This window comes from Ceraceosorus guamensis (assembly GCF_003144195.1).
Source record: "Ceraceosorus guamensis strain MCA 4658 unplaced genomic scaffold IE81scaffold_49, whole genome shotgun sequence".
Lineage (NCBI taxonomy): Eukaryota > Fungi > Basidiomycota > Exobasidiomycetes > Ceraceosorales > Ceraceosoraceae > Ceraceosorus > Ceraceosorus guamensis.
This window is the reverse complement of record NW_020290044.1, coordinates 1-25,745: the sequence shown is the minus strand read 5'-3', so window position 1 is coordinate 25,745 and position 25,745 is coordinate 1. Positions and strand designations below refer to the sequence as shown.

General features: G+C 55.6%; 8 protein-coding genes across 8 annotated transcripts; 3 read left to right on the top strand and 5 right to left on the bottom strand.

The window, feature by feature from the left end:
• The first annotated feature begins 480 nt into the window (after window positions 1–480).
• On the top strand, window positions 481–3,843 carry IE81DRAFT_324904 (hypothetical protein). Its single transcript, XM_025514362.1, has 11 exons — window positions 481–735; window positions 826–888; window positions 961–984; window positions 1,076–1,516; window positions 1,600–1,713; window positions 1,789–1,935; window positions 2,006–2,146; window positions 2,218–2,358; window positions 2,429–2,545; window positions 2,620–2,760; window positions 2,837–3,843. The coding sequence occupies exons 1-11, from the start codon at window positions 666–668 to the stop codon at window positions 3,508–3,510; spliced, it is 2,073 nt and encodes a 690-aa protein (XP_025368244.1). The 5' UTR covers window positions 481–665; the 3' UTR covers window positions 3,511–3,843.
• An 86-nt stretch (window positions 3,844–3,929) lies between these two features.
• Window positions 3,930–6,875, bottom strand: IE81DRAFT_324903 (hypothetical protein). Its single transcript, XM_025514361.1, has one exon. The coding sequence runs from the start codon at window positions 6,498–6,500 to the stop codon at window positions 4,212–4,214; it is 2,289 nt and encodes a 762-aa protein (XP_025368243.1). The 5' UTR covers window positions 6,501–6,875; the 3' UTR covers window positions 3,930–4,211.
• Window positions 6,876–8,582: 1,707 nt separating this feature from the next.
• Window positions 8,583–11,027, top strand: IE81DRAFT_337891 (hypothetical protein; the record flags this gene model as incomplete). Its single annotated transcript, XM_025515517.1, has 3 exons — window positions 8,583–9,606; window positions 9,794–9,827; window positions 9,911–11,027. The coding sequence occupies 3 exons, from the start codon at window positions 8,583–8,585 to the stop codon at window positions 10,671–10,673; spliced, it is 1,821 nt and encodes a 606-aa protein (XP_025368242.1). The 3' UTR covers window positions 10,674–11,027.
• On the bottom strand, window positions 10,989–13,425 carry IE81DRAFT_324901 (NAD(P)-binding protein). The gene is made up of 9 exons (XM_025514360.1): window positions 12,966–13,425; window positions 12,553–12,857; window positions 12,353–12,459; window positions 12,183–12,281; window positions 12,057–12,099; window positions 11,953–11,973; window positions 11,600–11,876; window positions 11,390–11,451; window positions 10,989–11,307 (listed from the first exon to the last, which is right to left on the bottom strand). Exons 1-9 carry the CDS (start codon window positions 13,170–13,172, stop codon window positions 11,262–11,264), a joined length of 1,167 nt encoding a protein of 388 aa, XP_025368241.1. The 5' UTR covers window positions 13,173–13,425; the 3' UTR covers window positions 10,989–11,261.
• Window positions 13,426–14,773: 1,348 nt separating this feature from the next.
• Window positions 14,774–17,385, top strand: IE81DRAFT_187245 (hypothetical protein). The gene has a single exon (XM_025510753.1). It carries the CDS (start codon window positions 15,176–15,178, stop codon window positions 17,246–17,248), a length of 2,073 nt encoding a protein of 690 aa, XP_025368240.1. The 5' UTR covers window positions 14,774–15,175; the 3' UTR covers window positions 17,249–17,385.
• Window positions 17,380–19,403, bottom strand: IE81DRAFT_324900 (putative SUI2-translation initiation factor eIF-2 alpha chain). The gene is made up of 5 exons (XM_025514359.1): window positions 18,881–19,403; window positions 18,417–18,624; window positions 17,961–18,312; window positions 17,778–17,869; window positions 17,380–17,681 (listed from the first exon to the last, which is right to left on the bottom strand). Exons 1-5 carry the CDS (start codon window positions 19,104–19,106, stop codon window positions 17,660–17,662), a joined length of 900 nt encoding a protein of 299 aa, XP_025368239.1. The 5' UTR covers window positions 19,107–19,403; the 3' UTR covers window positions 17,380–17,659.
• Window positions 19,404–19,966: 563 nt separating this feature from the next.
• Window positions 19,967–20,462, bottom strand: IE81DRAFT_348617 (hypothetical protein; the record flags this gene model as incomplete). The annotated part of the gene is made up of 3 exons (XM_025516281.1): window positions 19,967–20,065; window positions 20,241–20,351; window positions 20,433–20,462. 3 exons carry the CDS (start codon window positions 20,460–20,462, stop codon window positions 19,967–19,969), a joined length of 240 nt encoding a protein of 79 aa, XP_025368238.1.
• Window positions 20,463–23,396: 2,934 nt separating this feature from the next.
• On the bottom strand, window positions 23,397–23,945 carry IE81DRAFT_282113 (Dbl homology domain-containing protein; the record flags this gene model as incomplete). Its single annotated transcript, XM_025511525.1, has 1 exon — window positions 23,397–23,945. A coding segment is annotated over one exon (549 nt), but the record flags the coding sequence as incomplete, so codon positions are not given.
• Window positions 23,946–25,745: the final 1,800 nt, after the last annotated feature.

Genomic DNA, 25,745 nt, shown 5'->3' with positions numbered 1-25,745 from the left:
AACGTCTTTAATGCAGTTGCTGTTCGGTCGGAGAGAGGCGGTGCTTGCGCCCTCTTCGATTGTCAAGTAGTCAGCCTAAGCGTACCCGACCACTCGAGATTCAAAATTACGAGTCACGAGTGTACGCAATTCATCTGTCTATGAATGCTGTCTGGCCTCGACTGGCGGAGCGGCTGACCTCTATCCGGTCTCGAGATGCCAAGCAGTGTCGACTCGAGATGCGCTCAGAGTCGCATCGAGTGCTGTGTAGGGCTGGCGAGCTGGGGTGGCTGGTCAGCCAGCGCTCGAGCGCCTCCAGCGGTTGCTCTTCTTTCTCAACGGCTCTCTAGCTCCACTGAACATTCTGGCCCAACGCTCCTGAGCCTGGAAATTGCCTCTCTGCTGACGAACCTCGCGCAAGCAAATCAAAGGCAATTCATGATCGCTTGCACATAAAACCTGGCGCTTGGTTCGCCTTGACCGTCTCTCTCTTCTTCATCCATCCATCCATTTCACTCCCTCACCCTTTCCCCCTCGACTCACCGCTCTCATCTTTTCCCGTTCTCGTTCCCCGCTCACACTCTCTTGTCTCAACACACAGACTTCTACAGCTCGTGCCTCGCTCTTCTCCTTCCGTTCTACACCGACGAACACACTTTCTCTTCCCCGCAAGGCTTCACACGAACATGCGTCTTCGTACCTTCACTCTTCTTGCGGTGGCTCTTGCCGCTACCATGGCTCAAGCTGCCTCCACGGGTGAGCACAGAGTACGCTTTCTGCATCCACCGAAGCTCCTCGACTAACTCTGTTACTCCCTCTTGCCCTTTGCCTCTTCTCCATCGTCAGCCGAGCAAGGAACTGATGGAACATCTGTCCCCAACACCTCCTCGGAGCAGTCGCAAGTACAAGGTGAGTGTCTTCGTTGTGCGTTGGCCTGCCTTTCGGGGTCTCACCTGTCGTCCACTTCGCTCGCCTCCATAGGCTACGCTGCTCAGGTTCACACTGGTGAGCATCCAAGTCGAACGCGGCGTCATCGACGGTGTCGCGGTGGCTGCTCTGACCCCTCGTCTATCCTCGCTCCTTCCCTCGCTCATAGAGCGCGACCTCGACGCCCAAGCCGACGCTTTTTCCAACCCTCTCAGCGAGTTCTTGGATCTCGGCAAAGAGTTCTCTACCACGCGCGGTGCCAAACACGACACACGCAAGCTCGCTCGTTGGTTCAAGCTGGCTCACGAGCTTCGTCTGGACGACCCCGTCAAGATTAGTGGTCTCACTCGCTTCCAACGCGTCATGGGCACTGAAGATGAAGGCGAATACCTCAACGACCTCTTCATCAACCTTCCCTTCCTGCACGCTCGCGATGAGAATGTCGAGGATGCCGATGCCGTGTACTGGCCCAAGCTTGATGGCCGTGCTTCCCTCGCCGACCTCCAAGTCGCCAAGCACAAGAAGCACCGCTCTCATCACAAGCACAAGACCCACAAGCACAAGGGCAATGACGGCCTCCTTCACCAGATCATCAAGGACGTCAACCACGGTGAGTGTCAGAGACAGACGGCAGTGTCGTGCTAGTTAGAGCGCAAATGCTGATCCGTCGCCGTCGCTTCGTCTCCTTGCCAGACATTGGCCACATTGGCATCAAGGTTCGTGACACTGATGTGGCCGATGATGCTGACAAGAAGAAGCACAAGAAGGGTGGTCTGGTCCACGCCATCACCAAGCAGGTCAAGCATGGTGAGTGTCAAGTGTCCCGCAGTGCTCATCGTCGTTCCTCCGTGCTGACGTGCACCCGCGCTTTGTTTGACTCAGATGCTCACTTGGCTGCTGATCTGAATGTCCGCGACGAGAATGCCGTTAATGACGAGGATGTTGCCGACGAAACCGACAAGAAGCGCAAGCCCAAGCACAAGGGTAAGCACGGACTTCTCAGCTCCATCAACAAGCAGGTCAAGCACGGTGAGTGTTGCTCGAAGTCAGCTAATCTTCAATATTGATGCTCATCATTCCGACTCGTCACCTCCCGCAGATGCACACTTGGCTGCCAACCTCAACATCCGAGATGAGGACGTCGCTGAGGATCAAGATGCAGTCGATGAAACCGACAAGAAGCGCAAGGCCAAGGGCAACAAAGGCCTCCTCAACACCATCAACAAGCAGGTCAAGCACGGTGAGTAACGCGCGCTCGCAAGTACTGTTGCCCGTCGATGCGCTTACAGGCTCTTTCTTTGATGTGCACAGATGCTCACCTTGCGGGCGCTCTCAACCTCCGTGGTGAAGACGTCGCTAGCGATGAAGGTTCAGTGGATGAAGCCGACAAGAAGCGCAAACCCAAAGGCAACAAAGGTCTTCTCAACACCATCAACAAGCAGGTCAAGCACGGTGAGTCACGCGCCTCGCAAGTACTGTTGTCCGTCAACGCGCTTATAAGATCTTTGTTTGATGTTCACAGATGCGCACCTTGCGGGCGCCCTCAACCTCCGTGATGAAGACGTTGCCGATGAAGCTGACAAGAAGCGCAAAGGCAAGCACGGACTAGTCCACGACACGGAGAAGGAGATTAAGCACGGTGAGTAATGCTGCGCCACGACAACGAACTTGCACATTCGAGCTCACACCACAGGTGGTGGCGGTATTTCCTAGATGCTCATCTCGCGGCTGGTCTCAACGTTCGTGACGAGGACTTGGCCGAGGACGAGGACAAGAAGCGCACTCGCAAGCACAAGCACAAGGGCAAGGGCAGGCACGGCCTTCTTCACTCTATCAACAAAGAGCTGAAGCATGGTGAGTCACGACCCTCGCCTCTGCGAGCTTCCACTGTCAAGAAGTGCTGACCGATCTGCCTCGGTCATCATTTCAGACGCCAAGATCATTGGCATCAAGATTCGTGACGAAGAGGAGACTAGCGCTGCCGACAAGAAGCCCCACGCCAACGCTGTCCCTAACAAGGACGCAAAAAAGACGCCCACTACTTCTGCCGAGGCCAGCAAAGCCCCAAAGGCCGCTGCTAGCGACGTACCCGAGAAGGAACCCGAGGCTAAGGGCAAGCACGGACAAGAACCCAAGGAGAAGGAACCCAAAGTGAAAGCTCCCAAGGAAAAGGCGCCCACTTCCAAGGGTCACAAGGCGAAGGCAGCCGAGTCCACAGCCACCGAGTCCGCCAACGAGTCCGCTCCTGCCAAGCCCTCGTCGTCCACAAAGCCGGTCTTGCCCCAGAACGAGAAGGTCCACCCGCGTGATGACGCTTCCGACGATGTGCAGGGAGATGCCGACAAGCCCAAGAAGGGCAAGAAGGGAAGCGGCCTCAACGTATCCAAGATCATCAAGGCTTTTACTCGCCAAGTTGAGGAGAATGACGATGCTCTTGAGCGCCGCAAGGCTGTCGCCGAGGACCCCACCAGCAGCGCGGATGTCGACAAGCCCAAAGAGAGCGATGCAGCCGACAAGAGCGAGGACGACAAGCCCGCTGCCACCACTGGATCTCAGGACTTCTCTCCTCACCGCAACGACCAATTCCGTCGTCAACCCCTCTAAGCGGATCGGCTCTTGACCACGAGTCTTCTTCATGCCCAACTTCCACGGCGCTTCTAGTGCACGTTGGTGCGTGCTCAGCATCCTTTTCCCCGCAGCGTCGACGCTTTCCCCGATTCTCGTTCCCGTCACCATCCACCATCCACCATCCCAGATTCGTCCTCGCCCCCTTCCATCAACTCCACTTGGCCAATGGCCACACCACACCACCTTCTGAAGCTCGTACAGCTCAACGAAGCCAAACACACTCATTCATTTTGCCGTCGAACGTTGTCATATTACAGCCAACTGAGCTTTTAATCTCATACGCGCGCAGAGCTCGCGTCAGTATCCTACTCACACACGTCGTGTGCGCCATGTCTGAAATCTTTGAACAGGCAGATTCCCATCAGCAGATGTTCAGCACGCTTTATGACGGAGCAAAGTGGAATGGCATCCATTGCAAATGGCATAGGGTATAGAGCAATGAAGCCAGTAGTAAAGAAGAGGTGAAAAGGACCGAAGAACGGTGGTCGTCGGCATGGCCCAGCTGACAGCAAAAGGCGCCGGAACCAAAGGATAAAAACAGGCGCTCAATGACGCACGGACCATAAAAGGTCTTTGCCAGACAGAAGAGATCAAAAGAAATGCCGATCTGGGCGCAACGGTAAATGAGTCGATGAAGAAATCGGGTGAGAGAAGAGCCAATGTGAAGGCTGTGGGAATCAAGTTCGAATAGAAGGAGCCTCGGTGCGAGGGACAGGAGCAGTGAGGCGTCGAGAAGCTTTGCCGACTGTGACAGCGCTGGTCTGAAGATTGGCATTTGCAGCGTTCGAGGCAGGTCTCTTTGCGCTCTGCGTTCTTTTCAGTCCAGCAGCATGTTGCAAAGTTGGAGTTGCACCTGCCGACAATGCTGCAGATTCGAATCTGGTCAGGGTTGGAGAGGAATGAGGAATAGCGAAGGAGGAGGGAGGAGCGTTGCCTTGTCTAGCTTTGTGCAGGTTTGCCTGGCAACGTTGAAGAGCTACCCTGTTCACTTCATCTTTCCAGGCTTTTCTTTCCTTCTTGCTAGCTTCCAATCTGGACAAGCAAGCCTTGTCGGCCATGCCGCACACTCCTAATGCTGGGCTGTTGGATCTGGACCAAGCAGGACTGTTGGGCGACGCTGCTGAGCCTGCCCCGCCGTGCGTGCTTTCGGATTCCGATAGAGGTCCGGGCGAACCTGGAAGAGCGACTCGAATGGAGTCAAATGAGGCCCGGGCCGCTTTGCTCATTCTGCCTCCTATCGAGGAAGGGGTCGCCCCTCGTACGATGCCTGCGCCCACCGCTGTCGACGAGCTGACATTCGCATCGAGGACCAGAGGTGCAGGTGCGCACTTGCGCGGCTCGACGAATGGAGCAGTTTCTGCTTGCGCTCTGCGGGGCTTGGGAGCTACTAGAACGGGAGCAGCATTCACAGTCGGTGGAGGAGCAGACGAAGAGTCAGGCGACTGGCAGCTTTCGATAGCCATGTTACGATCTTTGGATTTGTTCTTGCTGCTTTTTCTCTCCCTGGGCACCACGTGCTGATCCGGTGCGGAATCGCCCGACTTGGCCAAGACTTGATATGTAAAGTGAGCCGCGTCTGCTCCCGATCCTCTTCGCTCGTGGCTGTACAATTGAACTTGATCCGGGAACGCCATGCTTTCTCGTACCGCATCCAATCGAGGTGCGTTCGCACGCTTGCGAGGACTCGCATGGGCCTCGTCAGGATCGGTCTTTTCGTCGCTGTTCGACAAGGATGCCCGGCCCGCCTTGGATGACTCGGTGGGCTGAGGCTGGATGGAGCGCCGTTTGGAGTTGCTGCTGCTACGTCTCAACGGTGCTTGAGGAGGACTAGAGGGCGCTACGTTTCCCATGACCCATAATTGACCTTTGCTTTTCTCCGCCGCGGTCTGTCGCTCCTGAGCCGAGCGAGGCCCGGGAGCTTTGACATCCTCTCCCAGAGAACGTTTGATGGCATTTTCATCGCGTGCGGGGCTTGTGTTGAGGTCCTTGGGCGCGACGTATCCCACGACTTCGGCACCGTACTGCGCGACACCTGCCAAGCCGGCGTACAAACCGGCCGCCAGGCCGCCAGCCCCTATATCCCACTTTCCAAACACACCGCCCTGATCCGTCGTTGAGTCTTCCTTGGGCGAGCGCGTGATGATCTGCACTACCCGCTCCTTGTCTTCCGTCGCTCTCTTGATGAGTTCCTTCTTCCGCTCTTCGATCGCAGTCTGCATGTCCACTTGCTTCTTCTCGATGGCATGCGTGATGGCAGCCTTGCGCTGTTCCAAAGCTTGCACAGCTCGATCCTTTGTTTGTTCCTCGCGATGCAGCAGTCTGTCCATCTGGTCATGTGCTCTCTTCTCCAGTCCTGCAACCACATCGTGCGCGGCGTTCTCGAGGTTGTGAACCTGATCATGAGCCAGTTGACCAGCATGGTGCACCCCGTCAACCACGCGCTGCTTTTCGTGGACGATGCCATCGACAAGCACCTTTCGTCCATCCTCGTACCTCTTATGAATCGCATCCTTCTCGATGTCCATAGAAGCTCTGACTCTTTCCTTTTCGTGTTCCACGGCTTTGACCAACCTCTCCCTGTCCTCTTCCGCCTTCTCGCCCGCTCTCTTCCACGCATCCTTGGCACCCTGCTCCGCCAAATCTTTGACTTTCCAAATCTCCGCTCCAGCATTCCGAGCAGCTGCCTCTGCTCTAGCTGCTCTCTTTGCAATCTTGTCCTGAGCTCTCTGCACGCGTTTCGCTCGAGCTTTGGCAGCTTGAGAAGCGGGAATGTAGCAGACGCCATCCGCGTCGCATGCTCGATGGATCGTGCTCGGCCGTTCGAAGCCGAACAAGGGTCCGAATGCGCCGTGTAGGACTACATTGATGCCCCTCTCCGCTTTGCGCAGCAGACTGTCCCACGCGCTCGCTGCTCCCAGTAGGAAATATTCCACCTGCTGCAAAGGGCGTGAAAAGGTTACCCCCATGCTAATCGTAAGTCAGGTGTGTGCGAGTGGAGAAAGATGGTTGGAATGAGCCTTCTCGGGCGAGTAGGCCAATTTGAGGAACAAAGTGTAAAAGTGCTCGTCGCAAAAGTCGTGATGGGTTGGTCGTGATAAGAGGTTCTGACAGCTCTCAAGTTGGGCTGAAGAGTGTATCGCTCGCTCGTAATGATTCGTCAATAGTCGTCAAGGGGTCGTTAGAAGAGGTGAGGAATCGAATTTGTGGGTGGGGGTGATGGGGGGCAAGGCGGCAAGGCGGTGAAAGAGGAGTAGTGAGGGTGAAGATGATGGGAAAGCAGCACAGGCGAGCGATACGGCGCTGTGCGGGTCAGCGGTACAGGCGAGCGTGGGCAGATATGGATGGCAGTTACTGCATGCAGTCGCAGTGCAGGCAAGGCAGTTAGTTGAGCAACGCGGTGCACTCAGGTCTCGTGTAGTCGTGAGTGCAGCAGGGGCAGCAGCTGAGGGCCGTACGTAGCGTTGGCGCGAGTTTATGCAGCAGCAGCAGCAGCAGCAGCAGCAGCAATCACGCCGGGTGCGGTATGCATGTATTCGCGGCAATCGTCGACCTCGACCGCCGGTGGGAGGGAGGCGGGAGGTGTCGAATGGATCATGAAAGCTTGGAGATCCGGGTCCAGTCGATTGAATGCCAAATCGGCGAGAGTGTCAGCAGTGAGGGGAGAGGACAGCATCACATCTATCGAGCGCACACCATCCCATCTCATCGCTCGTATATTCGAGGCTTTTTGGGAGTCCGTCAGCACAGACATCGTCCGATGTCCCGCACCTATTGATGAAGATTCTACTACCACCACCGCCTTGACTTCATCTCCACGCTCGCTCATTTCTTCACGTTCGGTTATCATTGCCTCTCGTCGTGCACGGCCGCGCGGATGACCCACCATCAGGCAGACAGCAGCAGCAATGCACAATTCACGATTGTGATTGACTCCGCCGTCATTTATCATCCATTCACATTATATATATATATATATATATATATATATATATGCTGCTGACGAGTGTTGAGTTCCGCGGCCTCAATCGTCGCCATGTATATATGATGCATGCAGTCAACCTCTCTCCCTGTCGCCGCGCGCGCTGCAATGCTGAGCATGATGCGTGCGGCTCGCCGCGGCCAAAGCGCGCGGATAGGGGCTGAAGCGCGCGTCTGTCGTACGTACGATTCACAATCAATCACGTGAATCAAGAATCACAAGACTTGACTGAGCGCGAAAAGCCTTTATTAGCCTGTCACGTGGGGCCAAAATCACGGCCCATCCTCAGCGTATGCATATGCTGCACGCATCCGCCGTGAGTCGGTGGCGTCGCGGCGCACGACGTTGCGCAGTCACGAGTCTAAATTAAAGTGCCGAGTCAACAACACACGCGCGGCACACGTTCCCTAGCTGGGCCGGCAATACGAAGCATGCAGATCTGAGTGGTTGCTGGAGCAAGCTGCTGCTGTTGCCGTCATGTTCTGCCTGCTGCGCTCCTCGTCTTTCCACATCGAACGTGCTACACATGTGGTCCGCCTTCCTCGACCAACGAAACCATCTGAAACATCTTGAGCATCGGCAACGTGCCTCTTATTTGAGTCCACTACGTGGCATGCAGCATTATCGTTCGCGGAGATTCATCTCATATACTCGCGACTCTCGCTGCTGATCGACGGACCTCATCACGAGTCTGTCAAGTGCTCGAACGACAACGCGACCCGGCCGGCATCGCAGCGGGGGCGCTATACCGCTACAGCTGCTATAGCTAGCGCAGCCATCACCCCACACCACCACACTCACACTGCAACTTGCTCGATATGACGCAGTAGACTTGCTGTCGAGACTTGCGCGCGAGCAGAGCGCGTCTGAGTCACACCCACCTCACGTCACACGAGCGACCTAGCTGTCTGCCTCACAGCCGCGCCCGATACAAGACATCGCGGAGACGGCCCCACACTCCTGCTCCTTCTCCTTACGATCACATACATAGACCTCGAACACCAGCACTGCTCCCTTCGGAGCCCAGCACTGCCCCATCATGATTTCGCTTCCATTCGCAATGCCCAGCATGGTGTCGATCGTGCCTGAAGGGTCCTTGCTGAGAGATGAGTCTCTCCATCAAGCCTTTTACGCCTCGCTAATCGTCCAGCATAGCTTGTTTCACACTCTCAGCGCCACAACATTCAAAGGAGAAGGCAAAGACATGCTCAAGAAGCGAGCATGGATTCTCACCACTTTCAACGGTTTGGTGATGACGCTAGCAAGTCTTCCCTTTCTCTTCGATCTCTTGCTTTCCGGCTTTGATTTCCACGCGGTCAAGCACAGACGCTGGCTGGAAGAACCAGCTTCTGCTTTCTTCGTCGCGTACCTGCTGTCCGACCTGGGATTAGGATCCATCTTCTATCGCAAGCTCATCAACTTTTCGTCTGGCTGGGCACATCACACCGCATACACTATCCTCTTTGCTTACTGGGTGCACCGAGGCTGGGCATTGTACGCCGTCATGGCTTGCGTGTTCGAGTTGCCAACTTTTATCATGGGCTTGGCTTCGCTCGTGCCTCAGACACGTTCCAACAACGCCTTTACCATTACCTTTTTCATCACTCGCGTCTTTTTCCACTTTGGCCTGCTTTGCGCTAGCGTCACGCCCCATGGGAGAGCCACACCAGGCATAGATGGTAGCTGGGGTGTCGCCAACAGCATCATCGCGACTTACCCAATGCATCTCTGGTGGGGCTACAAATGCATCATGAGCGTCCGGCGACGAATGAAGAAGCGCGCGGCTGAGAAAAAGGAGAGAGCGCCCATGCTCAGCGAGGCTGGCAGGAGATTGTCCGCTGCTAGGAAGGAAGAGGGGTACTTTTCTGGATTCGGACAGCTCATGAATGGCCTCGCGCCGCCCGATACCAGCAGTGCGCTCAACACGCCAGCTGCTACGCCTGGCAGCGTCACTCCACCTGCTCGAGCTGAATCTCCTTTCGGATACAATGCCCCTGTCGCGCTGCATGCCGCGTTTGCAAGGGCAGCAGCAGCGGGAAGGGCTCCTATCGACATGGTTCGCAGGCGACGCGCAGCCAAAGCCGCAGCCGAGCGTCGCAAAGCTGCTATAGCCGGGGCAGAGACGGACGGGTGGTCAACGGGAGAAGCGGAAGATTCAGCGGGGGAGAATGCTTCCCTATTGTCCTCCTCCTTCGGAAGCGGCATCGGTATCAGGAGAGCTTCGACTGCTTCCAGCTCCAGCGAAGTTTCTGCGTTGTCGGCGCCCTCGACTCGACGCAGCATTGAAGGAGAAGCTTCTTCGAGCTCTTTGGACGTTCGGCCGTCCCTAGACTCGTTCAGAAGGCACTCGATGCAAGGTCCACCTTCAGCTTTACACGAGAACAAATCGAAGCAAAGGCTCTTCACCGCTCCAGTCCCGCCCATCGATGCTGGTCCAGGCGCTCGCGAACCCTTTTTGGCCATCAGATCGCCTGCAGAGGCGAAAGACCGCGCTAGGAGGCTGGTAGCCGATGCGGTCAGAAAAGTGTGGATTTCTGCACCCAACACTTGGAGAGCTCAATTCGAGGCAGAAGCCGAGGCAGGCGCCCGACTGAGGGCCGCCGCTGCCGCCGCGGCTGCTACAGCCAAGTCTGGCGACGAGGGAGCTGGACGCAGGGCTAGTCTAGGCGCTTCGGAGGACTCTACAAGCGCTGAAGAGACGGATGCAGATGCCGGAGTCTCCGGCCGAGAAGATGAGGATGCGATGGAGCAAACTCGAGCTCAGCGAGCTAGAGCAGCTGCTAGGCGGGCCATCATCCGGGCGGTGAGGCGCGCCATCAACGGCAAGGATGCGGACGGACTAGACGAAGCTAGACTGGCCGGCGTTTCGGCCGGTGTGCTGGAAGATCCGAGCGTAGACTTGGACAGCGTCGATGGTGCCGCGAGAAGCAGACAACAGAGCTTGATGGAGGACGCTACGAGCAGGACCATCAATGCACTCGACTTGCAACAGTTGCTCAAATTCGTCCCGCCCTTGCCCCCCGATATGACGGGCAAGTCTTTTGACGTCAGGCCGCTAGAGGTGGAGCAGGTAGAAGGTCAGAGGAGAAAGAGGTGGGTGAATCAGCTGCGAAGGCGCATGGAAGTTCAAAGGAGGGGCGACGATTTTGTCCTGTGGTGAAAGCGCAGCTCGCGAATAGCCAAGTCATGAACAGACCATCGCGAATCACGATCGTGCTCTGCTCTACGATGAAGACTCTCGGCTCTTTGGTGAATCGTACCGGACTTTCCTACGCCCTTTCCGTTGCTCCCGGAATCTTTTCGTAGCCTGTTCAAGAAGGCGATGTCCACATCTATACCCTACGACCGTTCCCCCTCCTTTTTGAGAGAATCACTTACTCCTCTACCGTCATCACTATACATTTCACTCACGACTGCCAGGCATCCCACTTCGTATTTCTATCCACCTCGCTCTCCAAGTATCGAACTTCTCTCTGCAATCGAGTTCCATTTGTACCCGCGATCGCAATCTCGTACGCTGCTACAAATTGGTGTGACGCATTCGAAAATTTTGCCGAGAGGGGCGATGTCTGTGGAATGCTCGAGCAATGCAAGCTGGAATGGTGAGATTGCTGCGGAAGCGGTCGAAGAGAAGGGGATCGATGAAGAGAACGACGTTCAATGCGCAGGGTGTAGGCATCTCGTAGTTCGACGGCTTTTGAGGCATCACAATAGCAGCTCAGAGCCTTGCACACAAGAGTGATTTCGATCAATGATCCGCAACCGGATTGCGCTCCTTGGCAGCCCATTGCATGCTTTGTGTGTGGGATGCAACGCGATAATCAGCCGGCCTGCAACCCCACAGACTGCCTTGCTTGCGCTGACAAAGCCACTCACAAGGTCTGGTGAGCGCCCAACGCTTTGTAGATTGCCCGCATGAAGTAAGGAGGAGTGTTTGGCTGTGTTGCACGATGCGCGCATAGGAGAGGGGGAGTGGATGGGGTGAGTAGGGACGTCGGTATTCGCGCTTCATTGCGGCGTTTGCAGCTTCGCCTCTACATCGGCATGGCTACAAAAGGATAGGCACGTCGAGCACTCGCGACTCACCGAGATCAAAGAGATGGCGTAGGCGGCAGCGGGCAGATGAGCCTGAACGCTCTGATCCTTTTCCAGAATGTCCACCATGCGGTTGGCAACCTTGTCGATGGTGAGCGTGGGAAAGAGGAATTGATTCTTTTGCTCCAGCATGCGTCCTTCCGTCATCTTGCTGTGCACCATCAAGGGGCAGATAATGCTGCTTCGCACATTGTTCGTCTTATGCCACGCGTCCAGCTCGAAGTTCAAGGATTGCCACAAGGTGATGACGCCTGCTTTCGATAGGTTGCTGATGAGTCGGAAATGCGGAAAGGGGTCAGCTTGCACAGACTGCCTCCACTCGCGATGAGCACTTTTGCACTCACTAAGAAGCGTTGGCCGGGAGACTGACAGAGGGAAGGGTGCACGGAGTAAGGTTGGTCAGCGTCCGCGGACGCTTGTCAGCCCATAGCCTGGGCGGACGACTCACGGAGAGTACGGGGCTCCGCTGGCAATCATGAGGATGTGTCCGCCTGACGTGGATGTGACGCATGTTGAGACCATCGTCAGCTGACATCGATCGACTTGAAGCAGCGGCAAAGCGCTCTTCGCTCACCGAATCCGTTTGCGGGCTGCCCTCCCTCCACTCGGAGCTGACCCTTGTTGTACGCAGGTAGCAGATCTTGACCAAAGACCTTTACGAAGGTGTACGTGCCTGCAGATCGCATCGCAGGAGCCGCGGTCTCAGTAATGATGCCCGCGATCTCGAATGACGCATCCCCTCACCATCGATGTTGACTCTGTGAATGGCGGTAGAGTAGGATGCGGGGAATTGCTCTGGAGGGTCGAGCACCATGCAGTGACGAGCGATGCCAGCGCACGAGACAACGAAGCTGCAGAAGAGGAGCAAGAGTCACAACAGATTCAGTGCAGCCCCATTGGGAAAATCCGGCAAGCAAAAGCATTCCCCACCCCTCCCCACTCACCTGACCAGGCCAAACTTTTCGTGGACCTGCGCTCGAGCAGCGAGCAGCTCCTCCTCGCTAGTGACATCGGCGACAATGTGCAAGTCTTCCCTCGCATGATCCGTCCTCTCCAACTTGTCAATCGTGACCACCTTTGCGCCTTTATCCGCCAACTTTTCCGCCAATCCTCCTCCGATTCCTCTTGCTCCTCCGCTGATGACCACGACGTGCTCGGACCATTGGATGGTGCGCGGAGCTGCTCGGTCGTAGATGATGCGTTGACCGAGCCGGTTGATGAATCTGATCGCAGAGATGGCGACAAAGACCTGCGAGTAGAGCGAGGCGAGGAGAGATGACGACGGAGAAGGAGAAGCGTCTTTGAGCTGCAAAGGCCTTGGAGAACTCTCATTGTTGGCCCCACATTCCAAGCTCACCTTCAGCCAAGCATTGTCATTCAAAGCTCGCCAGAGCACGCCAAGCACACCTTTGGCATTGTCCCTTGTGGGAAAGTAGATCAACGAGTTGAGCGCATCTCGAACCTTGACGGACAGCACGGCAGCTAGGCCCACGTAGGCCAAGGGCGAGGCTGTGGGGCTCGTCAATCGACTGGCGACGTGAACCAGACCGTCCGCAGTCACCATTTTGATTCTTGCTTTGTGTTCTAGGTGGCTGGAGAAGAAGCGCAAAGCACAGCAGACGTCATACGAGAAGTGCGAGTTGCGGGTGTGACTCGTGACTCGTGACTCGTGGCTCGTGGCTCGTGACCAATGATTTAGCTGAGATCACTCGTCACTGACGGCTTTCATGATTGAGCGTTGTTCATACGCGCACACGTACCACCGCCTCTCCATTCACCATTCAACGCTTCCGTAATCCTCATCGTCGGCCAAGTCGATGTCGGCATGCTAGCTGCACGCGTGGGCATGGCAGCCAGCCAGCCAGCCCCCACATTCGCGATTCAGCTGCAGTCGCAGGCTCGCAGCAGCAGCACACAGCAATTCACGTTCTCTGGTTCAGATTCTACTTTTGTTGACTTTCTCACGCTCGACTCGCGTGAAACGTGCGCTGCTTGCCCGCTCGCGTCGCGTGTACGCAGTAGCGTCTCTCATCTCACCCCGCCTGACCCCGCATGAAAAACGCGGGCTCGGCACCGAGGTTGGACTTTGCTCGTGCGGAACTCATCAATCACGTGAAATGTAACGCGTGAATGGGGGGGTCAATCTTGAAATTCTCGACCAAGATTCATCAAAATTTGATTTTGAAACCAACCATTTTTGCGTCGTCACGTGTCGAGCGAGAACTGGCAGCGAGCGCAGATCGTTCTCGACCTTTTCTTTGCAAGCGTCGTGATCGACCCGGTGCTAGCTTCAGGCAAAAGTCGAGTTTGAGTGTTTCGGGGTCGCATCCGCGTTCATATTCAAATTGGTGATTTGCCTTACATATATGGCGATTCTGATGCTTGTTACTGCATGCGGATCGAGTGCCCAGCCGAGTAACTGTGGCCATGCATGGAGTTGACGCAAGGACTCCAAGAAAGCTCGTCATCCCGCAATGTAAAACCAAAGCACAATCATCACCGCAATCGCGCATTTAAGCCGCGCACATGCGTGCAGCAGCTGATGGTATTTTCTGGAAAGCGCACAGATCACACAATTAAGAAGCAAGCGGGCGCGTTTGCATCAAGTACCGAGAGTCTATTCAGCAATAATAAACAAGCATTCAAGACTAAGCATTTGCAGCTTCCTTTAGCGCGCCTTATCGCGGAAGGGCACGCGCGTCGGAAGGCGTGACACCATCTGTATCGGCGATCACGTCAACGCTTCGACATGCCATTTTGTAACTCACCTCTGCCGTGGCGCATCAACCCAGGCATCTTCACCGCAAGGCGGACGGCAAAGCAATGAAGCCATCCGAGCCTCCACAAGCAGGAGTCGTGACGGTTGATAAAGGCAAAGAGTGTCGCTTGTGAGTCGCATACCAACACACTCCTTTGGTGCCTCTCCGAGCTACGATTCGCGCACACGCATCCCCAGGTTCTTCGGCACGAGCAAAAGCAGGACGATCGAGAAATCACATGCCCATTGAAACAGCTGCAGCCACGACGATCTACAAGGCCAGCAGGGGTGCAGCAAACGCAAAGCTCGTGATTATTGCTTTCCTGGACTTGCAATCTTGCTTTGGGGCTTCGTAGCGATGCTGCCAAACCAGCCGATGCGACGCTCGTGCAAGTCACGAGCACAGCAGCATCGAATGTTCGGGCGCCTCACCTCGGCACCCTCAGATCTTGGATCTCCCTTGCTCAGAGGCTAGCAGGCACTAGTGCAGCACGAACACGTACGATGACATTTTTTACATCTTCTGAATCCGAGAATCCGGTACGGCATCACACAGCAGAAGACTGACTGACTCACTGACTCGGCCTGAGATTGCTGCTCGCGATGCCCCGACGGTGGAGGGCAGCAGCATTCGATGGAGTTTGTGCCTCCTCTTTGCCCGACTGCAAAGCCTTAAAGACGACCCAAGAGCCAAATGCTCGGAAAGGCTCCTCCCACCTCTGTTCCCTCAGATCATTCCCTTTCGAACGAGCACACCCGTCAGCCTCGTCACTGCCCCTCTCCGCCGTGCGTACTTGAAGCGCGTCAAGATGGACGTCTCGCAAGGTATCACCCCGCCCATCTCCCAGGGATGGGCGTACGGTATCCTCCTCGGTGTCGGTCTGGCCTTCGCCGTGGGCATGTACTTCATCACTAGGCTTCTGAAGAAGTACAACGGTGAAGACAATTCCAAATTTGAGACCTACGCTACAGCCGGTCGTACCATTGGCTTGGGATTGACAGCAACAGCTGTGGTCTCATCATGGGCGTGGTCCACGGCTCTGCTATCTTCCTCTGTTGTCATGTACACTTACGGTGTCCAAGGTTCCTTCATGTTCGCTGCTGGATGTCTCGTCCAGATCAGCTTTTTTGCTCTACTCGCCATCCAATCCAAGAGGAGGACACCTCATGCTCACACCATGCTCGAGATCGTAAAGGCTCGATACGGAACTACGGCGCACTTGATCTACATGGTGTTGGCGCTCATCACCAACCTCATCGCATCCATCAACATGTTCCTCGGTGCGAGTGCCACCATCAGCGCTCTTACAGGTCAAGCCATCGAAGCTGCCATCTTTCTGCTTCCCGTCGGAGTGGTGGGCTACACGTTGAGCGGTGGCCTCAAGGCTACCTTCATCACCGACTACGCCCACACCGTGCCTCTCCTCATCATTTGCATCTATCTGTCCGTCAAGGCCATCACCAACCCCGCCGTCGGTGGTCTGGACACAATCTGGCGCAACGTCACCGCGCTGGCCGAGAGTTCGCCCGTCGAAGGTAACTACAACGGATCCTACCTCACCATGAAGAGTCAGATGGGCATCGCATTCGGAGCTGTCCACACCTTGGGAAACTTTGGTCTGGTCATCATGGACTCGTCTTACTGGCAAAAAGCCTTCTCGGCCTCTGTCGCTGCAGCTACGCCCGGCTACATCCTTGGAGGCATCCTCTACTTTGGAATTCCTTGGTGCCTCGGCACCATTGCGGGCGCGACCGCCCTCAGTCTGGGCAACAATCCGATCTGGCCAGCTGTCGGACGAAAGCTGACGGATTCCGAGACCGCAAACGGTCTGCCTTTGGCGTACGTCGCTCTCGCCACAGCTGGCAAAGGTGGAGCGGTGGCGGTGGTCTGGCTCATCTTCTTTGCCGTCACCAGCACCGTTTCTGCCCAACTGATCGCAGTCTCATCCATCATCAGCAGCGACGTCTATCACACCTACGTCAACCCCAAGGCGACCGAAAAGAGCATCATCTTGGTCTCTCGCCTAGCGTGCATTGGCTTTGCCCTCGTCGCTTGCGCAGTTTCCGTCGTCTTCTACCACATTGGTCTATCCCTCACCTGGACGCTGTACTTCTTGGGCGTCATTGTCTGCCCCGGATGCTTCACCACTGCCGGTACCGTCATCTGGCGCAAACAGAGCAAGGTGGCAGCCATCGCTGCGCCCCTGATCGGTCTCGCCGCTGGTCTGGCTACTTGGATCAGCACAGCTTACCACTACGGTGATGGTATTCTCAACGTCACCACCACCGGTGCGCTGATCCCTTGCATGTGGGGCAACATTGTCTCCTTCTTTGTGCCATGCATCCTCGCCCCCATTCTCAGCTACGCCTTCCCAGACAGCAACGCGTGGCAGTGGGAGAGGTTCAGCGACATCAAGCTCATTCGCGACGACGATTCGATCAACGATTCGGAAAAGAACGAAGAGGGAGCTTTCACGGCTGCTCAAGAAGCTTACATGAAGAAAATGTCCAAGGTTGCAGCCTTCGCAGGCATCTTCTTGTTCCTCGCCGTTTGGGTCGTCTGGCCATTCGGCATGTACGTCGATTACACCTTCAGCTTGCCCTTCTTCAAGGGTTGGATCACCGTCAGTCTCATCTGGCTCTTCATCACTCTGCTCGTCATTGCTATCCTGCCCGTGTACCAGGGAAGGCACACCATCGCCTTTATCGTCAAGAGCGTCCTCAAGGGAGAGGCTGCCGCGCGTTCTCAGCCAAACAGCAAAACGCAGCACGACACGCCTCAGCTCGAACAAGCATCTTCGCCCTCTGGAACCCTCACCGACAGTCCGAAGCTCAAGACTGCAGAGTCTACAGCTTCCCCTCTGACCGAGGCGAAAGTGTAGACGACGTGTTTGCCTTGCTCATCTGCCTTCGCAGAAGCATCGTGCTACCAAATGCCCTGCCCCCCAAAATTGTCTGTTCTCCTCTCTCAACGACGCCTGTAACCTCTCTAGACGACCTGATATCATCGACTGCTCTATTTTCTGCTTTTGATCCTGATCTTTAAAATGGCATGTATCATCGCACCAATGCATAGACTGTCCCGCTTGCTCTCCTGATCACGCCCTGTTGGAGGTGCAAAAAGCCGCCCCTGCGGAAGACGGCCGCATTTCGAGTAGCAGAGTGGCAAGATGAGGGTGAAACAAGCGCTTGTTCTTTGTGACTACGTGTACAGTCGGTAGGGCACACCAACAGCCATTCAGCTGCACTTGCAGAGGAGAGCGCGCACCCGCACTGCGCATGGCCTCGTGAGCTTATTCCTCGTCGTCCGAGTCGCTGTGAAAGATGGCGTAGGGTAAGATGACGAGCAACAAGAATGATGAGACAAGCAAGAACAACACATGCGGTTCTGATGCCCACAGCCAGACTCACTCGTCGTCTCCAGCCACCTGCTCGTTTTCCTTTTCCACTCTCTGCAAAAGCCTCTCTAACTCCTGATCTTCTGACTCGGACACGGCCTTGGGCTGCACGAAAAGGACAACCGCGCGCAAGGCGCATCAAGGTGCATCAGCTACTGGACAGCGTCAAGACTGCGCATCGCAAATATGGACTCACCTCCATCTTGACAGCCAAATTTCCTCCGCTCTTCTTTATGCTCGCATCGATGGTTGTGAGGGCCTTTTTGAGCAGATCTATACCGCCTTGCTTGTCCGTCGAGTTGGTGACGAGCACATAGAGGGGAGGAGCGATCAACTTGACCTTGATCGGGATCTCTTCCGTTTGCAAATCCTCTGCAGCCTGCAATGCCGATTTGATACCATCTATACCGGCCGCATTGTAACACGTCACTTCCACATCTGCTCGGATCTTGACGGGCTGGGGCGTCATACGACGAGCAATGTTTGCTTGCAGCTCTCTTTGCACGTCGGCGTCCAATTCCAGACCCGTAAACACAGTCTCGGACTCTCTGTTGCCGTACGAGCCGCGAAGAGAAGGGCTTTTCAGTGCCGTACGGAGGACAGCCCGACCTTCGCTGCGCCACCTCCTGCACACCGCACCCGGCATACTTACGTGACAGCGAGCTTGAAAGCGTCATACGCATGTCCAAACTTTTTATCCAATGGCCAACTGATGGCCTCGTACAGCTCCTCTAGAGGCTTGTTGAGTTTTCCGGACACGTGCGCAAGAATACTGTGCACAGCCTTGCTCTTATTAAACCTCTCCTCGCAGCGAATGATATCCTCTGGAGACACTCGACGCTTGGACAAGTCGATGTAGCCTGCACCATGCAGCCAAGAAGTGTCGAGTGTCAGCGGATCGTATTGCTCGTGCTCTTGACGCAGCGCTGCTATGCCCGTGTTTGAGCAGCATCGCGATGCTGTGTGGCCAAATGAGCGATCCGCACGAGCGCTCTCTGCGTCCAAACCTGCTCCCACCCATCCATCACCAGCTCAGCGTCTGCGACGCAGCTGCATGCCCGCCCTTGACGTCTTTGCTGTATTGCCTGATCATTTGGCTCCCAACCTTCCACTCACCCTTATCCTTGTCTACCCTCAGCACCACCACCACCTCGTTTCTGCCCACCCTGATCAGCTTTTGAATGGATCTGATTCTACGCCTGCTAAGTTCGGATAGCAAGATCATTCCTTCCACACCATCGTACTCCAAAAGCTTGACGTAAGCTCCCATCTCTGCTATTTGCCGCACTTGCACCATCACCACATCCTCCGCGTCCGGAAGCGTCTTTTCGTAGAAGCGCATATTGCTGCTGGAGAATGAAGGACAAGTTTGCGATGGATGTGTGAGGATGGAGCAGGGGAGAAAAAGGGTCCGAGGTCCGCTTTGCTTTGCTGTGCTGCGTGCGTGGCAACTGTTGTTGCGACTGGCTGAGAAGTGTAGCTGCTGATTGCTCACCTCGACTTGGTGCTAGAGGCGAGGGGTATGCTGGTCGCTCAAGATGACGTTCGAGTCTTGCAACCAGAATCACAAACTAAGCGAATCACTTGAATACCGAATATCCATGGCAAAGGCCTTTTGAAAGTCTGATGAGATGCAACGCAAGGCCAAATCAAGAAATCATCAGAGTCGCCATCGCACGACTTTATATTCGTGATTCACGATTCAAAGCATCAGCTGCAGGAATTCAAGGCGCAACCCCACGTGGGCGCGGCATCATTCAGAAGCTCGCTCGCGCGGCGCGCCTTCAGCAGCATGCCGTACACCAGAAGCGCACAAACGCCGCATGTGACGCGTCCTGAATAGCCTGCCTGCACACCCGTGGCTTTGTGACTCGATCACCGAGTCAAGAAAGTAGCTGCTAGAGCTTTGCCCACACGGCTCTTTCGCGCTCCTGATTGTGCCAGTCGTGAGTCTGAGTGCAAATGGATCGCAAAGGCATTTATGATTCCCATTCGCAGAGGCCGAACTTGTCACGAATCCCACGAATCCGAATGCAAAGAATCGCCTGCAAGCTATAGGTCATATCAGCACAGAAGATGTACCCTCCTCAATCCTGAATGCTCTTTAGACTTTGACTCGAACTTGCAACGCATAGGTGGACAATTTCTATTCTTTCAATTTTGAATGTTGCCTTCAGGTCTGAGTAGGTCTGGCACAGGCGCTTAGTTCTCTTGAGTCCACGAAAATCCATCCCAGTGCACCTTTGCTCCGCTCTCAGTCACGCCTTCAGCCTTCAATCCGTTTCTCTGCGCGTTCTTGTACTGCCAGTCAACGTCGAATGAAGCAAGCAGGAACAAGCAGAATGAGATGCTGGCCTGCTCGTCCATGCTTCACCTCATGACGCACCATAGACCTTGTTCTTTTGCAAACCATCCCGCACGCATCGCTTCCGCGGGAACTCACAATGGGATGCCAATTGGCCGAGGTCATACTTACCGGCCTATCCTCGTAGCTGAAACGGGAAAAGTTTCTGCTCTTCATGTCCATCGTATGGCGAACTTTGCCATGCGCGTCCCTCCAATGGACGATGCTTGGTGCTTGCTCAACCTGCCAATTCACCCGCTCTTGATGGGTCAACGACCGAGGCGCAATAGCATCTCAAATACAAGGTACCGCACGACGACTCACAAAGCGATCTAGGACGGAGCTGATTGCCATGATCGTATGTGTCATTGGCATCGGCTGATCACAAAGGCCAGTCCATTGCCCATCCGCTGCGTCTCGCTACACTCACCTGTCTCCCAGTGATAGCGCTCTGATGGAGCTTAGCGAAAGTAGAAGCAGAGGCGCTGCAAACGGACGCATGTCGACAAGCTTGACGACGGAGTCCGGCTTCAAAGAGAGAAGAACTTGTAGTTACGATATGGCGGTCACAATCAATCTGCGCGGAGGAACGGCCGAATGCTCTCGTCGTGACCGTTCGCAGTGCATTCGAAAATGGTCGTCAAAGCATTCTGCAAATACTACTGTGCGCGACTTTCGTCCAAGAGTTCCTATATATGGCATCTCCTCCGAGGTCGCTTGACGTGCGCGTAGAATCTCGACGGATGCTTCAGAGCTGACGCGCCCAGCCGGAGTCAAGCTCGACGACGACAAAGGACTTCCAGACATTTCACTGGCTGCTAGTGGTAGTAGTACTGCGCGAAGAATCTCCGCATTTCCGCGGTAATCTCGGCTTGCTGGCTCGAGCGAGATTTCAAACAGGTCCTTCCTCTCCCCCCCCCCCAATTACATTCAACTTCGAGCTTGGTGCTCCGGCAGTGCGGGGCAAGGTGGTTAGTGCCACTCTCACGCCTAGCAGCACCAAGGCTCCGCTGCTGTGCTTTTGAGGCTCTCCGCCACCGTGAGACTTCTCCTAGAAGGCGCCATCCATACTTGGTACTGTAGTGGCTGGTGTCAAAAGCATCCATTGTAAAAGGCGCGACCCGCTGACAACGAGGCTGGCAAGCACGTTCGAGCCCAAAGAGTGTATGATGTGCGTGGGGCGAGGAGCCCCAAAGTGTGTATGATGTGCGGAGCCTGGGGCGAGATGAGACATGATGCGCGGGCGCCAGGAAATGTGAGAAAAGCGAGAGGTGACGCAAGAGTCGAGATGGCTACAATGAAAAAGCAAGAATATAAGAGGCACGGGAGCTGCCAAGCAGCAGGATACGTGGATGCGAGGCAATGTTCAGCGCTCGACCGCGGAATGCGGGGTGGCGCTGCGCAAAGGCGCTTGTCTTGTGGCTGGTAAGATGGGCACGCCTCGACGTACGCTGCGTCTGGGTGGCGTCATCTCATCTCTCGAGCCTACAAGTGGTGACGTGTTGCTCGCGGGCGACATGTTCTCCGTCGCCCACAGATTCGAAAGAGCAGCTGCGCGCGCTTCAATCATGGCGTCGATCTCCTTCTCCGCAATCAGATCATTTCGGACTTCGGACAACCGGAGTGCCCACCATCGGCGCTCCTCTCGCTCTTCTTCGACATCGTCGAGAACACTGCTGCCGACCACAGAGATGCTGTTGGCAGCCTTGACGTTGACGGTAAGACTCTGACGGCCTTCTTGAGACGTCGTCTTGTTCAGCACTTCGCTGGCTCTGTCAGCCAGGTCTTGATGGGAAGGAGACCGTGGGTACGGTAAGCCTGATTGCAGAAGCGCGACAAGATTTTCCCGGTCGCCGCTTTGAGCTGCTGCCATGACGAGCTGAGTGACCTGATCCTTGCGCCTGGGCCACTCGGCATGGGCGGACTGAGGCTTCGTGCCAAGCACTGTAGTCGAGCCAGAGTTGAGTCTGGCAGAGTGAATGCAAGCGACCAGTGACCTCTCCAAAGCCCGGTACCACGCGGTGCAGATGAGCTCTGGCGTCTGGGACAGGCGTCGAGTGGCAGGCGTATCGTCTGAAGAAAATGAGAAGAATAGCGTCGCAGGACCTCCAATCGCCTTGTGCTTACTGGGGCCGCCGAGCACGGCGCGCTCAGCTTTGATGGGCAGCACTTCAACTTCCAGCAAGTTTGGAAAGTCTGTGACGACAGCTCGATGACGTCAGCAACTGTTGAGATGACGTGAAGCTCTGAAATCGCAACTTCTCACCACTGGATCGACCAGAGCGGTCGATGACATTCAAGATGCGCACGAGTCCCAAGTCTGAGATCAAGGTGAAACGCTCCTGCTCCTTAGGTACTGTTGGCGCCGACCATGAGTTGCGGCGAAGTTTTTCCTTGCTTTTGCTCTTGCCAGATGCGACCAAGGGCGAAATGGGCTTTGCATCGGCCACGCCATCGGCATCTTGCACAGTCAGAATGACTGCATCTGATAGCACAAAAGCGTGGACATCGATGCCTGTGCTTTCACCTGAACGTGCCTTTTCTTTCTCCGCAGATCTGCCGCTTGCCCGCAAGAAGAGATTCGCTACACTTGACTTGCGGCTCATGGGTCTTGGCGGTGCAAGTGGAGTGACATGAAGCTTTTCTGTACGGGAAGCAAGACCAGCTCCTGCTGACAGAGCACCCGGTGAATAGCTTGATGCGGTGAAGGGCCCAACAACGGGGCTCTGAAAGAAACCGTCCGAGCTGGTGGATGATCGAGATGGATGCGCTAGGGCAGATGACGTAACAGAGGTGCCAGAAGCGCTATCCCCCGAAGCGTGTTTTGATCCACGTAGATCTGGAGAACCTCGTGCGGTGGGGCTATGCTTGGCGGCCAAGCTCAGTGGCCGGAATCCGCTCGATGAAGATGGTCTCGCGTCCCCTTCCATTTTGGGAATACGTGGAGATGAAGCTCTAGAGTCGCCAGACACTTGACTTCTCTGAGCATCGCTGAGCTGCACCCACCTAAGCTTGCCTTCTCGAAGCAGACCTCGGTAACGCGAAGCAAGATCAAAGCCATGAGGCAGTCCACGAATGCGCTTCTCCAGGGAAAGCAGAGTGGAATAATCCTCCTCTCTAGCTTTGACGTTGTTCATGTCTCGGATGAGAGCCTCTGTGCTCTGCGAGAGCTCGCAAGTCTCATCGTAATCGGGATGATCCGAAGGTGTAAGCTCGAGTAATTGCTGTGCGGGTAAAGAAGAAGCCGTGAGATGGGCGCTTGCAATGCTTCTCGTGGTCAACGCTGCTCACCTTGAAGAACAGCGGATACTTCATGAGACGTTGTATTGGCTTTAGCAAGAAGCTACCCAGGCTCATAGAGCCGCACTCCCGCAGCCGTAGTTGGTCTTGAACAAAAGAGGCAAACGGTAGAGGCTCTGGGGCATGCAGTATCTGCTCCAACAGAGCGTTGGCCTCTTCAAAGCGCACCAGGTAGGGTTGGTGAACGACGAGAGCTTCCACATGTCGTAGGACAGCGGAAGCAATCTGTAAGATGACTGGCGTGGCATGAGATGCCCTAGCCGTGTCAAATGACGTGGAGATTTTAATGTGGAGCTGCAGGATGCTCTCAAGCCAATCGAAGATTTTAGCCATCAGCTTCGGCGTGCCACGTTCCCAGTGCCCTTGATAGTCTCGCAGCGGCACCCCGAAGACTTTCAAGATGCTAGCGAGATTCTGCACGAAGGATCGCTCGGTCGAGCACAATTCCCAAATGACTTCCTGGCGGTGCATTTCCTTCGGCCCGAACTGAGCCAAGAGCTGCGACCAGGTACGCGCGGGTAAGGATGATCGCCAAGAAGAGCCTCCGGGTGTATCCACTAGCTGTATCGGAGTGTTGCTAATGATGGCCGCGAGCTTCAAAGAGTGACCCGCACTATCGCGTCGGGATGTCCGCCTGGCAAGTGGCATGGCGTTTGCCGACATCCGCCGAGATGCTCGACGTGCGGCTCGCTGCTCAGTGCCTGTCGGATACGTCTCTCCGTGCCCTAAAGCGGAGCGAGCACGGGTCGGCTCCTCGCGCTGACCGATTGTCTCCTCATCGTCGTCATGCGGGACCGCAAGGTTACCTTGATGGGCGCCACGCGCTCCAGCAGGGTCTTTTTCCTGGTATTTCGAGAAGGCTGGCAACGCTACAAATGGGCCATTATGTTGCATCTCAGGAAGTAGGACGAGATTGGTGGAGATAGGTTTCGAGTGATCCATGATGTTGTCAATGGGAGGTGAGCTCGGTTCATGAATTGCCTCCATCGCTGCGCCTGAGAGCCGGTCTGTTGCGAGCTGCAGAATTTCATTGTGACACGCGCTCTCGAATGGAGCTCCACCAGGCTGAAAATCGGCAGATTGATCCGCTTCAATGAGGGCAGAGAGCAGCGGGGAGTGAGTTGTCGACGCAAGAGCGCGAGACATCCTCTTGCTTGTTGAGTCCCCTCGCAAGACCGAGCGTCGGGCATCGGCACTAAAGCGGACGGATGTACGCCAGCCATTGGCTCCTCTAGCACAACCATGTTTCCGCTCGAACGAACTGGCAGCTTCCAGCCACGACACTGTCTTGGATTGGCGAGAATGTCTTCGGGCGCGCCAGTCGTGCTCTTCGCCTTCGTCCGCACTCTCGAATTCGTCCGAGCTGTTGCTGACGCTGCCGTGACTGTTCGCGTCGATCTCTTCAATCGTCTCGGGCGCCAATAAGGCTGCACCCGTAAGTGCTTCTGGCACGTCTGCAAAAAGGAGTCCAAGCCCAGCAAGAAACGCTTTGGAATTACCTGCCCCGCTTTTGGCTTCCTGCGATCCGCTGATTGGGAAAGCTCCGGGAAGGGGCGTCAACTCGTCTGCAGATGTCTCTTGCCTATCCAGTGGTGCATCGGAAACGGCCGCGAGAGGTGCGACAGAGGTGATCACCGCTTCGCTGGGCACCATCGAGACAAGTTCAGCTCGCTGTACGGCGGTCATCTCTTCGTGCACGCCGCGACGCCAACTTTGATGATGTTGTTCGGCCTCGTGGTCAGAGACAGCTTCTTGCATCTCAGCGAGAGTGCACTCGATGATCTCGTCTTGGTCCTGTTCATACAACGCATTCGAGCTCGGCGATAGATTCGCCGGACGAGTGCTGATACTCTCGCCGGGGTCTTCCACACTTCGGATCTCGCCCTGCGGCGGGGTCGACCACGGCTCGCCATCAAGGCCAAAGTTTTGGGCAGAAGCCCGCCATTCCTCAACAGCAGACATTCGTTCTTGGCAACGCTCCAGAAATTCCTCTTCGCAGGCTTCAAATACTGGCTCACCGACTTGTGGAGAAGCCTCTGCAATGTTGCTCGTGACCATCTCCCATGAAACGCCGTCGGCCTCAGAATCGATGACGCCGAGTTGAGCACACTGGCCGTCGAGCTCGTCCAAGGCTTCGCTGACTTCAGAAAGTGGCAGGGGTGTTTCTTCATCGCTTTCAACCTCGACTGCAATGATCGAGTACGCGCTGGCTCGGAAGTTGCTGCTCGCTTCTGGAGGCTGCGCTTCGGCTGTTGTTAGCTCAGGGGCACGCTTTGATTCTGGCACAACCGTGGCATCCGGTGCTGGGCGCTTCCCTACTAGTTGGTCTTGGTTCTT

Coding starts and splice junctions, on each gene's coding strand:
- IE81DRAFT_324900 (XM_025514359.1), bottom strand. CDS start 19,106: ATGCGCTTCTACGAAAAGACGCTTCCGGACGCGGAGGATGTGGTGATG. Junction 18,313..18,416: donor GCTTTCAAGCTCGCTGTCAC/GTAAGTATGCCG, acceptor GTACGGCAACAG/AGAGTCCGAGACTGTGTTTA. Junction 17,870..17,960: donor ATTTGGCTGTCAAGATGGAG/GTGAGTCCATAT, acceptor CTTTTCGTGCAG/CCCAAGGCCGTGTCCGAGTC.
- IE81DRAFT_324901 (XM_025514360.1), bottom strand. CDS start 13,172: ATGGTGACTGCGGACGGTCTGGTTCACGTCGCCAGTCGATTGACGAGC. Junction 12,282..12,352: donor TCACAGAGTCAACATCGATG/GTGAGGGGATGC, acceptor TGCGATCTGCAG/GCACGTACACCTTCGTAAAG. Junction 12,100..12,182: donor GCAGCCCGCAAACGGATTCG/GTGAGCGAAGAG, acceptor CATCCACGTCAG/GCGGACACATCCTCATGATT.
- IE81DRAFT_187245 (XM_025510753.1), top strand. CDS start 15,176: ATGGACGTCTCGCAAGGTATCACCCCGCCCATCTCCCAGGGATGGGCG.
- IE81DRAFT_324904 (XM_025514362.1), top strand. CDS start 666: ATGCGTCTTCGTACCTTCACTCTTCTTGCGGTGGCTCTTGCCGCTACC. Junction 889..960: donor GGAGCAGTCGCAAGTACAAG/GTGAGTGTCTTC, acceptor TCGCCTCCATAG/GCTACGCTGCTCAGGTTCAC. Junction 1,936..2,005: donor CAACAAGCAGGTCAAGCACG/GTGAGTGTTGCT, acceptor CACCTCCCGCAG/ATGCACACTTGGCTGCCAAC.
- IE81DRAFT_324903 (XM_025514361.1), bottom strand. CDS start 6,500: ATGGGGGTAACCTTTTCACGCCCTTTGCAGCAGGTGGAATATTTCCTA.